This window comes from Erythrolamprus reginae, chromosome 10 (genome assembly GCF_031021105.1).
Source record: "Erythrolamprus reginae isolate rEryReg1 chromosome 10, rEryReg1.hap1, whole genome shotgun sequence".
Taxonomy (NCBI): domain Eukaryota; kingdom Metazoa; phylum Chordata; class Lepidosauria; order Squamata; family Dipsadidae; genus Erythrolamprus; species Erythrolamprus reginae.
The window spans coordinates 35,413,141-35,428,903 of NC_091959.1; the positions used below are offsets into that span (position 1 = coordinate 35,413,141).

The 15,763-nt window shown below is 42.6% G+C and overlaps 2 protein-coding genes across 2 annotated transcripts in view; one reads left to right on the top strand and one right to left on the bottom strand.

The window, feature by feature from the left end:
• Window positions 1–9,005, top strand: part of GNAZ (G protein subunit alpha z) — a 67,990-nt gene extending 58,985 nt beyond the window's left edge. Inside the window, exon 3 of the mRNA XM_070762470.1 lies at window positions 7,139–9,005. Within this exon, the coding sequence (XP_070618571.1) occupies window positions 7,139–7,483 (345 nt within the window). The 3' untranslated portion in view covers window positions 7,484–9,005. The remainder of the gene's footprint in view (window positions 1–7,138) is intronic.
• RSPH14 (radial spoke head 14 homolog) overlaps window positions 1–15,763 on the bottom strand; it is a 104,670-nt gene that overhangs the window by 74,548 nt on the left and 14,359 nt on the right. The gene's annotated exons all lie outside the window — the stretch shown is intronic.

Below are 15,763 nucleotides of genomic sequence, written 5' to 3' on the forward strand. Positions count from 1 at the left end.
TGGGTTCGTGTTCGGCATACCGAACACTGCAAAATTCAGTATGGACACGAATTGTGCGAGTTTGGTTCGCCCATCACTAGTTATGATCCATTACAAGTGTGGTCGGGTACCACTAACTGATTTAGTTTAGTTAGAAGAATATCTGGAATGATGGTATTGAATGCTGAGCCGAAGTCTACAAAGAGGGCCCTTGCACGGAGTGTCAAGATGTTGTGCGATGTAGTGCAGAGTCAGATTAATAGCCTCATCTGTCGATCCATTTGCTCGGTAGGCAAATAGCAGGGGTTCTAACAGTGGATCCATGATGGTTGCCTCATGCTAAGGAAAGTGGAATGATCCAGACAGCAGCACCTTTTGCGACTTTCGAGATTCAGCAAATGAAACACAAAGGTTGCTAGAAAAAGGATGGTGTCAGGAGGACCCACCGCCGCCTTGACTCTGCATCAAAAGTGAGGAAGACCTGGGAGGGGATTTTGACAACGGCTTCTTATGTAAGTCATGGCATCAAATCCTCAAAAAGAATTAAGTATAGTACTTCATTAGAGGTGGGAAATGGGTCAGGATACCGTAGAGAGTCAGGAAGGGGACTTGGATTAGCAAGGCAAACTCCAGGGAAATAAGTGATAAAGGAGTAATAAGATCATATAAGGAAACGAGATAAAATATTTGACAAAGTGCTCAGTGCATCCTTTTCTTTCAGAGAAGCAATGTCTACCTCACTATGAAAAAAAATGGACATTTGCCCAAAAACATTGCACATTTTTCACATTCTGTCACTTTCCTGCCTCGGAGGAGATTTCTTTCCTTCCTGCTCAAGTGTAAAAGAATCCAGAGCTTGCCTTCGCCTGCAAGGCTTCTGGAACAATGGTCTGGGTGGTGGAGGTGCCCACTTCAATTGACGTCCCACCACCAGTGAGACCAACATTTATGTTGCTAAATTATACAGTTGTTCAGCGAGTTTGGCCCGGGGTGAAGTTCAAAACTTTTCCCAAACAGTTTTGTGGGCATGGATACTGCAGCCTCTCCATTCTCATCCCATTCTGGGGCCATGCCACAGGTGGCATTTCTCAAAACCTTCCACTACTGGTTCTCCAGAACCTGTCAGGATCTGTTGGATTTCACCCCTGATTAGGCCCCATCTTATAAAGTTCCTGGGCACCGTTGTTAGGCGAATCACTACAGTTGTTCAGTCTCTCACATGGTTATTAAATGAATCTGGCTTCCCCATTGACTTTGTTTTTCAGAAACATAGAAGATTGACGGCAGAAAAAGACCTGATCTAGTCTGCCGTTATACTATTTCCTGTATTTTATCTTAGGATGGATCTAGGTTTATCCCAGGCATGTTTAAATTCAGTTACTGTGGATTTAACAACCACGTCTGCTGGAAGTTTGTTCCAAGGATCTACGACTCTTTCAGTAAAATAATATTTTCTCACATTACATATAATCTCATGTTGCTTCTGACCTTTCCCCCAACTAAGCCCAGAATGTGTCCCCTTGTTCTTGTGTTCACTTTCCTATTAAAAACACTTCCCTCCTGAACCTTATTTAACCCTTTTTAAATATGTTAAAGTGTTAAATAAGGTTCAGGAGGGAAGTGTTTTTAACATATTTAAATGTTTCGATTGTGTCCCCCATTTCCCTTCTGTCCTCCAGACTATACAGATTGAGTTCATGAAGTCTTTCCTGATAAGTTTTATGCTTAAGACCTTCCTCCATTCTTGTAGCCTGTCTTTGCACCCGTTGAATTTTGTCAATATCTTTTTGTAAGTGAGGTCTCCAGAACTGAACACAGTATTCCAAATTGCCAGAAGATGGCAAAAGGGGGTCACGTAGCCCTGGGAGGCTGCAATGGTCATCATCAGTGGCCAAGCACCTGGATTGTGATCACGGGACCCATCTGGGGGTGCAGCAACAGCCATAGGTGTGAAAAACAGCGAGAAGCCACTTTTTTCAGTGCCCCTGCGACTTCAGTCACTATACAAACAGTTGTAAGGACTGTCTGTAGTTGATTCTCTGCTTGCTGTTGTACCAGACTTACCATAGATTTCCCATTCTTTTTTTATATATTTTTAATTTTTTTCTCCAGATTTAACTCATATGCAACAACACATAAACCTCATACATGCATCAATAAACATAGATTGCTTTCATGAAATCAATAACCTATTTTACACTCCAATCTTACCCTTTATTAATCAGTCTGTCTGTTTTCTTTTTCACTCCCCTCTTTCTTGCCACCTCTCCCAGCTTCTTATACCCTCTTTCATTGTTCCTACTTCCCTCTCCTCTTCCCCCGTTTCTCCCTCTCTATTTTTTCTTCTTATCTCCTTCTTTCTCTTCTTCCCTTCTACTTCCTCTTTCTCCTTCTAAATCCTTCCCTGAGTGAATAATTCTCTTCTATGGCTACCTTTGAAAAGCGTTCAGAAACTTCAGATCGTGCAGAATACAGCTGCAAGAGCTATCATGGGCTTTTCCAAATATGCCCATGTTACACCAACACTCCGCAGTCTGCATTGGTTGCCAATCAGTTTCCGGTTGCAATTCAAAGTGTTGGTTATGACCTATAAAGCCCTTCATGGCACTAGACCAGATTATCTCAGGGACCGCCTTCTGCTGCATGAATCCCAGCGACCAGTAAGGTCCCACAGAGTCTAAACAATGTCGCTTGGCGGGACCCAGGGGAAGAGCCTTCTCTGTGGCGGCCCTGGCTCTCTGGAACCAACTCCCCCCAGAGATTAGAATTGCCCCCACCCTCCTTGCCTTTCGTAAGCTGCTTAAAACCCACCTCTGCCGCCAGGCATGGGGGAATTGAGATACGCTTTCCCCCTAGGCCTTTAAAATTTTATGCATGGTATGTCTGTACGTATGTTTGGTTTTATAATAAGGGTTTTTAACTGTTTTAGTATTGGATTATTATTATATGCTGTTTTATTGCTGTTGTTAGACGTCCCGAGTCTGCGGAGAGGGGCGGCATACAAATCCAATCAATCAATCAATCAATCGATATTACATACCAGACTTATCACATATTTCGACACTTCTCTAAATTTATCCACTTTATTTTTACACTTCATGTTTCTTAAACTCATATCTATACTGTTAAATCTTTATTTTGGGGATATGTTATTTATCTGATGCTACCTCCTTAGTCTAATTTGGTCATAAGAACATAAGAAGAGCCCTGCTGAATCAGGCCAAAGCCCATTGAGTCCAGCATTCTGTGTCACACAGTGTCACACCAATTGTCTATGGGGATCTTGACCCCCAACGAATGGTACTCAAGGGAATCCTGCCTGCCTCAATCAACATAGAGGCGGCACATGGACATCCCTTTCAATAACCACCTATGATACACTTGGCATCCATGAATCTGTCTTAATTCTGCCTTGAAGCTATCCAGGCTGACAGCTGTCATGACCTCTTCTGGAAGGGAATTCCATAAACCAATGACCCTCTGGGTGAAGAAATATTTCCCTTTATTTGTCCTCACTTTCTTACCTATGAGCTTTAGGGAGGGCCCCCTCGTCCTAGTATTGCGTGATAGAGAAAATAATTTTCCCTATCCACCTTTTCTATCCCATGCATGATTTTATACACTTCGATCAAGTCACCCCTTAAACGCTGTCTTTCAAGGCTGAAGAGACCAAGGTGCTGCAACCTGGTTTCATAAGGGAGGGGCTCCATTTCTTTGATCATACTTCTTGTCCTTTTTTGCACCTTTTCCAGTTCCATTATATCCTTCTTGAGGTGCAGTGACCAGAACTGTACACAGGACTCCAAGTGTGGTCTCACCATCGATTTGTACAGAGGCAATACAACACTTATGTCATCTGGGTTATTCAAATTGTTTTTCTCATTTCCTTTTATTCCCATCATAATTAATTTAAATAATTAAATCTCTACATCTTTTTCTAACCAATCCTAACATTTCATCCATATTTTATAATATTTATTATAAACATGTCAAAAACAATATACCATATACATTTCTAAAAATCCAATTAATATACTAAAAAACTTTTTAAAAAATTCTAATAAGATTTAAAATCATTACCATTAACACAGCAAAATATACCACACTTGTCGGCCAGGGGGCTAGGGTCTAATGGCCCTAAGCCTGGCAGCATAAATAGGTCTTTAAGCTTTTATGGAAGGCAAGGAGGTTAGGGGCAGTGCAAATCTCCGGGGGCAGCCGATTCCAGAGGGCTGGGCCCCCCACAGAGAAGGCCCTTCCCCTAAGTCCCACCAAAAGACATTGTCTAGTTCAGTTTTTCCCAACCTTGTCAACTTGAAGATATCTGGATGTCAATTCCCAGAATTCCCCAGCCAGCTGAGCCAAGCTGCCAAGGTGGAGAAAGAGCAATCCAGCTAAAACACTGGACTGTAAGATACTATGCTACCTCTCTTAAAACTATCAAGTCCAGAATTAACCACCGCTAATTAAGTTATGGGAATCCAAATTAAAACAACAATTTTACAGGTCCAGTTACAAACAAACTTGCTGAGACAATATGTTAACATTAAAAGAAAAGAAATTAATGTTTAATGTCAACATTAAAAGAAAATAGGTTAACATTAAAAGAAATTATTATTATTATTATTATTATTATTATTATTATTATTTATTAAATTTGTATGCCGCCCCTCTCCATAACACAATATATAACAAATCTAATAATTAAAAGTCACTAAAAACTCCTTATTAAAAGAAAACATACACACAAACATACCATGCATAAACTGTATAGGCCTGGGGGTGATGTCTCAATTCCCACACAGATAAGGGTCTTCCCCTGGGTCCCGCCAGATGTCATTGTTTTGTCGATGGGACCCGGAGAAGGCCAACTCTGTGGGACCTAACCAGTCGCTGGGATTCGTGCGACAGAAGGCGGTCTCAGAGATATCCTGGCCCGATGCCATGAAGGGCTTTATAGGTCATGACCAACACTTTGAATTGTGACCGGAAACTGATCGGCAACCAATGCAGACTGCGGAGTGTTGGTGTAACATGGGCATATTTGGGAAAGCCCATGATTGCTCTCGCAGCTGCATTTTGCACGATCTGAAGTTTCCGAACACTTTTCAAAGGTAGCCCCATGCAGAGAGCGTTACAGTAGTCGAACCTCGAGGTGATGAGGGCATGAGTTACTGTGAGCAGTGACTCCTGGTCCAAATAGGACCGCAACTGGTGCACCAGGCAAACCTGGGCAAACGCCCCCCTTGCCACAGCAGAAAGATGGTTTTCTAATGTTAAAAGCAACATTAAAAGAAAGAATTTCCTGTGACTTTGGAATATTAAACGTTCAGGTTGCAGTAACTGCTGTAGACAGAATTTCAAACAGGAATGCTAAATATAGCCAAGTTTTCACAATTGTTTCTTTCTCGAACATGTGAGAGAAAATTAAAATTCACAGTGACATCAGGTTGAATCAGAAACAGAGACTGTTTCTGGAGGTGTTAATACTCTGAGAAGATGACAAGCCTGCTGAGGGAGATGATTGCTTGGGAGACCAAGTCCAAGGGGGTCGGGACAAAAGCACCGGTGTTCCCTCCCTCCACAGGGCTGCCTCCTTCCTCCTCCTGGGAAACTTCCCCAAAATTACTTTGAATTAAAAAATGGGCAGATCTCATCTCGGGAAGAGCATTCTTGATTTGAAACGGCTGCAATTGCATGCATTTTAGAGTTTGCATTCAAGTTAGGGTAATCCCCATATTATTGTATATAACTGCAGTGGTACCTCTACTTAAGAACGTCTCTACTTAAGAAATTTTCTAGATAAGAACCGGGTGTTCAAGATTTTTTTGCCTCTGCTTAAGAACCATTTTCTACTTAAAAACCCGAGCCCGGAAAAATTTCCCAGGAAATTTGAGAACGGCACGAAGGTCTGGTCAATTTTCTGCCATTCTCCTTTTAATCCCGGCCATCTCGGGCTTTTCTGGGCTGCCAGAGGAGCCTTTCAGTGGCACTTAAGGAGGCTTTGGCAGCCTAGAGTGAACAGAGCGTTTTCCTTTCTCTGGGCGCTTAGAGAGGGAATAAATGTCAGCCAGCGCCCAGAGAAAAGAAGGGGGAGCCCTTCAGCATGGGAAGGAAGAGAAAGCAGGTAACAGCAGCAGCAGCAGCTGCCTTTCAGTCAAAGGAGCGGGAGGTTCCCCCCTCTCGCTCACCGGGGTTTCTCTCTCTGGCGCAGTGTATGGGATGCAGCCTCATGCCGGGTGTATTGGTGGCGTGTGCTCCTCCTCGCCGTCTCAGAGTCCCTCTTTTCTTTTTTTCAACCTTAAAGTTTTGGATTTTTTTTTATTCCCCTCACCTCACCTCCTTCCTTTGGCAGTGGCTGTCCTCCTCCTCCTTTTCCTCTTCCTCCCACCCAAATTCCAAGCTTTTATTTATTTCTTGCCTTTTCCGGCTACAGTTTCGGAGGCTCGGGTTTGTAAGTGGAAAATGGTTCCTGAGAAGAAGCAAAAAAAAAAATATTTTTATTATTTATTAGATCTGTATGCCACCCCTCTGCGTAGACTCGGGGCAGCATACAAATCTTGAACACCCGGTTCTTATCTAGAAAAGTTTGTAAGTAGACGCTTCTTAGGTAGAGGTACTAGTGTACATAGAGCTTCTGCCCCAGAGATGAATTCCTTATGTGTCTAATCACACTTGGCCAAATAAAGTGTGCTGTTCTGTTGTCTCTTCTCTTCCATTCCATTCTCTCTCTCTCTCTCTCTCTCTGTTTTTCATCCTATCCTATCCTACAGGGAGGATGGGGGCAATTCTAATCTCCCGGGGGGAAGCTGGTTCCAGAGGGTTGGGGCCGCCACAGAGAAGGCTCTTTCCCTGGGTCCCGCCAGACGACATTGCTTAGTCGACGGGACCCGGAGAAGACCTATGCTGTGGGACCTTATCGGCCGCTGGGATTCGTACGGCAGAAGACGGTCCCGTAGGTATTCTGGCCCGATGCCATGAAGGGCTTTATTATATTATTATTGTTGTTGTTGTTATTATTATGGATTGCATTTCCCCCTCTTATTCTTAATTCCTCCTTTTCATTCCTCCCGACGCTAAATCTTTGCTCAAGAATGCAGATGATAAAAGCATGTTGTGTTCCTGATGTTCTTGCTGACCCTTGCCTCCTTTTCCACAGAGTCGGATGGCAGAGAGCCTTCGCCTTTTTGACTCTATTTGCAACAACAACTGGTTTATCAACACCTCCCTCATCCTTTTCCTGAATAAGAAGGATCTTCTGGCAGAGAAAATCCGCCGGATCCCGCTCACGGTCTGCTTTCCAGAGTACAAGGGCCAAAATACGTACGAAGAGGCGGCCGTCTATATCCAGCGCCAGTTCGAGGACTTGAACCGCAACAAGGAGACCAAGGAGATCTATTCCCATTTCACTTGTGCTACTGACACCAGTAATATCCAGTTTGTGTTTGACGCGGTGACAGACGTCATCATCCAGAACAACCTCAAATATATTGGCCTTTGCTAAGGAGCCTCTCCCGGAGGAAACGAGTCTGGCTTTGTGTGGCGGTGCAAAATAGGCCAATCCCTCCATTCGGGGGGGGGGGGGAAACAACACCAGGGCGCGGAGGGGAAGATCAAGGTGCGGAAGGGAGGCGCCTGGGGCACGCTCACAGATCCCTCCCGCTGCCTACACGTTTTCACGAGAAGAAACGGCCTCCCCCACCAACGGAGAGGCTTCGAACCGAACTGACCAGTCTTCATCGTCCCGGGCTCCCTCTGTGTCATTTCCTTCCCTGCAGTGGCAGAACCACCCTGTTCTATCTGTGATGAGCAGATTATTGTCTTTCCGGTCCCAGAGACCAGCTTCCTGTCGGGGAGAAGGCAGAGCCGGCCTGCGGGAAGCAGGCGGTGCCGGGACCCCCTTCCCCCTTTTTTGCCTCCCTTTGGGGACCCAGCCTGAGGATCTCACCTCCACACACACACACCGGTCAGGGGCCTGGCAGGACATGCTAAGCCGATGCCAGAAACACACACATTGTCTTTACCTAGCAGTGTATCCAAAATATCCCGCCTGTGGAAGGACCGGGTGGGGGGGAATGGTCTGGGGGCTGCTGCCCAGCTGAATCCTTCAGATTTCCCGATTATGCAGCACGAAGTAAGAAATGGCTGAATTGAAGACCAGGCTAAGTTGTGGTCACTATTCTGCCAGGGAGGAATTTTATACGTTGAAAGTTTTTCTTTTCAGTCCTTTCTTTTTTTGGCCAAATAATTGTGTCCTTTCACACAATCTCTGTAACGACGAGTGGTTGGATTTTTCTTTTGGAACACAGGTGTAAGAGGTAGATGGATTCTTCTTTCAGTTATTGTTTTGTGTCTGGGTCCTGTGTGCGCCAACGGAGAGGCCGATTCCTTTGCTCCACAGACATTCCGAGAAGTGCGGCAGCATTTGCAGCGGCCTTTCCAAACACAGGAGCCAATGAAACTGTATAATAGAGCCTTTTCAGTCCTTTTGGGTGTTTATTTTTAAAACGTGTTGTAATTATTAGGTGAACAGATGAGTGATATGAACAATATTTAAATGTCTTGATATTTAAAGTTTTAAAACTTAGTGGAATTAAAGAAATGGAAGTGATGCATTTTTTTTCCTGTTCTCTGTCATTGTGTTTTAAATAATGCTGGATTGGCCTCTTCCTCTGGCTTAAGTGGGCCAGAGAAGCCGTTGTCTCTTCACTGGAAATGGGCCATGTGGCTGGTGGTCACACAACTCATCCTCCCCCCTCCCTCCCCGCGTAAGTGTTCTTTCCAATTCCAGTGCAAGCTAAATGTGTAAATATGTATTCAAGAATTGTAAAGCACATCCATGCACTCATAGTTTCTCTCTCTCTCTCTCTTTCTCACACTCACTCACTCGCCTTCCTTCCCCTCCCTCTGTTTCCCAGTTGTATGGACACTAGTGGGGATTCACAGCCAAGGGCTTTAAGGAAAAGAATTAGCAGAAACAATGTTACAGGCTGTCCACTTTAAGAAAATAAATACTCTGAATGGTCCTAACTGGTTTGTGGTGTGCTCACTGTTGCTTTGAAGCTTTGTGGTTTTGCACACAAATTTGGGTTTTTGAGGTACAGTAATCCCTCGCTACTTCGCGGTTCATCTTTTGCGGATGCGCTACTTCACGGGTTTGCAAAGGGGCTTAAATCCATTGAAAATTTTAAATCCATTAAAAATTCATAAAATTCTTCTTCTCCTGTACTCTAATAAAGAAACCTGTACTCTAATAAAGGATATCACAGCTGAGAAACATTACTTAATGCAAAGGGTGGGTTTAAATGTCCAAATACTCGTTAAATACATAAAAAATTATCTTTCCTCTACTTCACGAAAATTTGTTTTTCACGGGTGGTCTTGGACCGCCTCCCCGCGAAAAACGAGAGATCGCTGTATTCCACTTCGGGTGAAGCCAGTCGGAGAGCAGATGGTCCCGCTCTGAGGAGGCAGTCGCCAGGATCAGCCCCACTTTGAGGCAGCCTGGTGGGGTTCAGGGTGGGGCTCAGGATGGGGCCCTTGCAGAGCGGGGAGGATCCGTGGCCAGCCCTGCTTGGCCCAAAGGAGAAAGAACGGCCTCTCTCTGGAATTCCGAGAAAAAAAGAACTTCGGAAATCTCCAAAAGGCTCCCCGGGGGGATTTGGGACAACAGGGGTAAAATCCCCCAGGGGCTGCTAGGATCTGTTTGTCAAGTTGCCATTTTGCAAATTTATCTTCAGTGATGTGATAGCTTTTTTTCCCCTTGTTTGATTTTATTTTATTTATTTATTTATTAGATTTGTATGCTGCCCCTCTCCGAAGACTCGGAGAGGCTCACACCAGGAACACAAAATACAAATCCAATGATTAAAAAAGAATAGTTTAAAAAGCCCTTGATTAAAAACATTCATGCAACCCAAAGAAACCATACATAAAACGGAGTGCCAAGGGGAATCAATTTCCCCATGCCTGGCGGCAAAGGTGGTTGTTTATTATTATTATTATTATTATTATTATTATTATTATTATTATTATTATTATTAAATAGATTTGTATGCCGCCCCTCTCCGTAGACTCGGGGCGGCTTACAGCAATGATTTTAAAAATATTTATTTATTTATTTATTTATTTATTTATTTTATTATTTAGATTTGTATGCCGCCCCTCTCCGCAGACTTATATATAATAACATCTAATAGAATCTAAAATAACAATAATACATTTAAAAAGTCTAAAAAACCAAGAAACCCCAATATATAAAAACATACATACAGTCATATCATACACAAAAAAACTACATAGACAGGGGGAGGTATTTCAGTTCCCCCACGCTTGACGGCAGAGGTGTTTTTAGGAGTTTGCGAAAGGCAAGGAGGGTGGGGGCGGTCCTGATCTCCGAGGGGGGTTGATTCCAGATTTTGTTGTATGTAGCCCAGAGTCTCACGGCTTTCTTGGGGGCCCCAAATAGATTAGGTTACATTAACAAACAAACAAACAAATACTATACAAGGAAGGAAGGTGTGGATCAAATTGGGAAAAAATGTTTTGCAACCCTAGTGGGGCTGGTACCTGAACTGCAGGTCCCAGCACAGATTTAGAGAGGGAAGAAATTCCCCTTTGACACCTTCCGTCTTTTGGGAGGCGAGAAGAAGAAAACTATAAGCAGGAAGCACCTTCCTTTGGAAATGTGGCCACCTGGAAGAGGTGGGATTTGCCACGGAAGTAAATTTGGGAGTGAGGTTTCTGAGACAGAGTTGTTTTTATATAGAATGTTTAAACCTGTTTGAAAAGTTGCATCAATCTGTAGTGTATGTATACTATAAACTATATACACTGTATATACATAAACTAATACTGTATTCAGAAAAAAAGAAAAGCAAGCAAGGGAAAAAAATTGCAAGGAAAAGAAGAGAAAATGGGAAAGAAAGAAGATACTGTGGCTTTTGATATTCTTCACAGCAATTATAAGTGCAAATATATTTTATTTTCTCTCTTTAAAGTTACATCATTGTACTCTCTTTCTATAATCTTGTCTAATCATCAAAGCCATCATTTCTACATACAAAATCCATAAGAAATTTCCAAGGACCAATACTGTAAATGTCTCTAATCTCCTTTTTTCTTTAGCTATTGTTGCATGCATTAGTCTTCGGAGAGGGGCGGCATACAAATCTAATAAATTATTATTATTGTTGCTGTTGTATGGCAATTTAGAACCCAGATAGGTGACAGTGGTAACAGCTTTTTTAAAATTCTGTAGCGTTTAGAGTTTCAGTTTTATTTTAAAATTCTCTAATTCTCCAGATTAAAAGTCCTTAATTAATTGCACCTTAAGTTTTCTTGAACAGATTAGAACAGGCTGTTCTAATCTCAATGCACTAAATCAGCAAGAAAATTGGATTGGGCATCTGAAACAACAGCCTGCAAAACGCAACCTAGCGGCAATGGTGCTGTGTGCCCAGAATGAAGCTAAGCCAGGGGAGAGAGAGCACCTGTTCTAGCAGCTGGGACGGATCTGTGGTTTTACTCTCTAGTTATAACAGGTGTTATGGGGAGGGGGGGAGTGCTAAAATGTTCAAGTGCTTTCTGCCATCTACCAGCCTGAACTAGTGAAAATTGGAGACGGGGTTTCAGAATAGATTCCTCTCTTGGCTGTAAAACGGGCCAGGCAATGTGGTGCACACTGACACCCTTCTGTTCATACTCCATCTGAGTCCTTTAAACACAAACACACACACAAAATTGGTGGTGTTTTAGAAGAAAGACACAAGGGACGTCTTTGAAGGAATAGCCCCACCCAGCTTCCGTAAACTGTTGGAACAATGGAAGAGATTCTGGGGGTTTTCTTTGCAAGCACCCCTCTATTAGGCAAAAGGTAAAACTCAGTTGAGGAGAGGCGGGGGGAAATTTATTGCTTATTTTATTTATTTATTTTGTCCAATACACAATAATACACAATGAAGGTAATAGAGGAAATAGAAATTAGAGAAAGAATAGAAGTGATAATATAGGATAAAATAAATCAATAAGAGAATAGAAGAAAGATATAGGAATAGAAGAGAAGATATATGGGATATGTTGTGGTTAGCTCTGGCCTAGCTCCTGCCCCAAGGACTGTGGATGTGGGGGAGACATCCACATGCTGCAGGCCTGTTTTGCCCCCCCCCCCCCCGTGGAAACTGCTGATGAAGGCTCCTCTGACCAAGAAGACATGAGTGACAGGGAGGAGGAGAGTGCGGCAGACAGCTCAGAAGGAGATCAATTATCTAGCTCCTCCTATGGTTGGGTGGGGCTGTGGTAATTAGTGAGGCTGCTATAAAGAGCAGCCTGTGGGTTTGGCCATTGTGGAGGATTATCTGATCGCTGTGTTTCGTGACTGCTTTACTGACTTTGACCTTTTTGTGTGCTGATTTTTCCGCTTTGAAACTAAACCAGAGCAAAGTGTGTTTCACTTTGTGAAAGAAGGACTGTGAATTGCCTCACAGCTGCAAGCTAAGTATCACAGAACTGATAAGGGACTTGTACAAATTACCAGTTTGTTTGGTGACAAGTGCTCTTTGCTATACCAAAAGAGGGCTTGGTTTAAGTGAATTTTCATTATAAAGAACATTGTTTTGAATTTTCAAACGTGTGTGTGTCTGAAATTTGTACCTGTGAATTTTTGGGAGAAGTCTACTAGAGCCCCCGACAGAACAGGATATAGGAGAGACAATAGGATAGGGGTCGGAAGGCACTCTAGTGCACTTATGCACGTCCCTTACTGACCTCTTAGGAATCTGGAGAGGTCAACCGTGGACAGTCTAAGGATAAAATGTTGGGGGTTAGGGGATGATACTACAGAGTCCGGTAATGAGTTCTATGCTTCAACAACTCTATTACTAAAGTCATATTTTTTAGTCAAGTTTGGAGCGGTTAATATTGAGCTTGAATCTGTTATGTGCTCTTGTGTTGTTGTGGTTGAAGCTGAAGTAGTCGTTGACAGGCAGGACATTGCAGCATATAATCTTGTGGGCAATACTTAGATCATGTTTAAGGCATCTTAATTCTAAGCTTTCTAGGCCCAGGATTGTAAGTCTAGTTTCATACGGTATTCTGTTATGGGAGGAGGAATGCAAGGCTCTTCTGGGGAAGTATCTCTGGACATTTTCAAGGGTGTTAATATCTGAGATGTGGTATTATTATTATTATTATTATTATTATTATTATTATTATTTATTAAGATTTGTATGTCGCCCCTGTGGGTTCCAAACAGATGAGCTGTATTCTAGGATGGGTCCAGCAAAGGTTTTGTAAACTCTGGTAAGTAGTGTAAATTAAGTAAAGTAGTAAAATTCCATTACTTGGTCTTTGAACAGATGTTTGTCTGGGTAGCCAAGCCCAGCCTAGTAGCCATTTTGGGGAACAGGGTCTCTTTCCCCATGGCAGCCAGTTTTTTGAGGAGCATCTACAACGTATTGGATTCTTTAAGGCAGTGTTTCCCAACCTTGGCCACTTGAAGATATCGGACTTCAACTCCCAAAATTCCCCAGCCAGCATTGGCTGGCTGGGGAATTCTGGGAGTTGAAGTCCAAATATCTTCAAGTAGCCAAGGTTGGGAAACACAACTTTAAGGTAGTCAGAAATGAAGCAGGCTGCCCTTTAGACCCCAGGCAGAGTAGAAGATTGGATAGGGAGGCCTTGACTTACAACTGGCTGCTTAACCACCATTCAGAGTTACACAAGCCAATATTTACGGCCATTTGCAGCAACCCACTGACTGTTGTTTATGGCTTTTTTCCCCAGAGACCCACATTTACAGCCAACAATGGATTCTCCGAGCTCATCTCAGCCCCAAACTGTGAATATTCTCCCCTTTATTAGCATCGTATACGGACTTCAAGCATTTCAGAAAGCATACAAATGGGGAAAATTTGTCTTTGGGCACACTTTAGTCAGCTAATGTCACCTAATTTCGATAATGAAATGTCTGTAAGAAAACAACAAAGTTCAAAAAGCACCAAGGACCTCTCGTTTCAATCTTGAGTGGCAAATATTTTCCTTTATTGGAACAATGGATTTGCTTAATGACCCTGGCATTTGCTATCTCTCCCCCCCCCCGCCCATAAAATCAGATCTGACCTGTTTTGTGATCATTATGACTTAACAACTGTAATTGCCTTGTGTTTATGCATATGTTTTGGGAATGTCCGGTAGTGCAGAATTTTTGGCAAAAAGTGCAAGAGGATATTAATAGGATGTTAAATATACGATGGAAGGAAATGGCAGTACAGTGTTCCCTCGATTTTCGCAGGGGATGCGTTCCGAGACCACCCGCGAAAGTCGAATTTCCGCGAAGTAGAGATGCAGAAGTAAATACAGTGTTCCCTCGATTTTCGCGGGTTCAAACTTTGCGAATAGCCTATACCATGGTTTTTCAAAAAATATTAATTTAAAAATACTTCGCGATTTTTTTCCTATACTATGGTTTTTCCCGCCCGCTGACATCATACATCATCGGCAAACTAATAATTTTTGAAATAAATAACAACAAAATTATTGTTAATAAATAATTATGTTTATAAATATCAGGATCATGAAGAGTCTTATTCAATGGTGAGTACCAGTAATAATGGTGAGTAAATGGTTGTTAAGGGAATGGGAAATGGTAATTTAGGGGTTTAAAGTGTTGGCTTGTGATACTGTCCATAGCCAAAAATGGTGTATTTACTTCCGCATCTCGAAATTCGACTTTCGTGGGCGGTCTTGGAACGCATCCCCCGCGAAAATCGAGGGAACACTATTAGTTAAAAGTAATGTGATGGGAGAATTTAGAGAAATAAAACAAGCGGCGATAGAAAGCGCTCAGGCGGTCATAGTCTTGGGTTGGAAGGATGTGACCAAATGGACAATGCAAAATTAGTACCGGTACATGGTGGATCACATTCAATTCGAGATTATGGATAAAAGGATGAATCCAGTTAATGAAACTGATTTGCGACAACTGATGGGACGATGGGACAAACTACAAGGAATAAATTGGAATCACTTTATAATATGTAAAGTGAGTTAAAATGGTATACAAGAAACACCCAGAGCAGGTAAGAGATAGAGCAGGTAGATTCCATGGGAGCTCACCTGTCCCTGTGGCCTGGCAGGAGCTCTTGGGGAAGGGCTAATTTAGTGGTGCCTGTGATACAGTCAAGAGACAATTACCCTTGGGGATAGATTAAATGCATTTCTTAAATGGCCCAAGTGGATATGTTTATAATATTAATAGCACAGTGGTACCTCTACTTAAGAACGCCTCTACTTAAGAACTTTTCTAGATAAGAACCGGGTGTTCAAGATTTTTTGCCTCTACTTAAGAACCATTTTCTACTTAAGAACCCGGGCCCGGAAAAATTTCCCAGGAAATTTAAGAGTGGCACGAAGGCCTGGCCAGTTTCCTGCCATTCCCCCTTTAATCCCGACGTGCTCCTCCTTGCTGTCTCAGAGTCCCCCACTTTTTTTTAAGCCTTAAAATTTTGGATTTTTTTGATTCCCCTCACCTCACCATCTTCCTTTGGCAACAGCTGTCCTCCTCCTCTTCTTCTTCCTCCTCCTCCCACCCAAATTCCAAGCTTTTATTTTTTTCCTAATGGGTTTGCATACATTATTTGCTTTTACATTGATTGCTATGGGGAAAATTGCTTCTGTTTAAGAACGTTTCTACTTAAGAACCTGGCCATGGAATGAATTAAGTTCTTAAGTAGAGGTACCACTGTATATCAATGCAAAAAATATATGAATATAAATAAAAAATAGA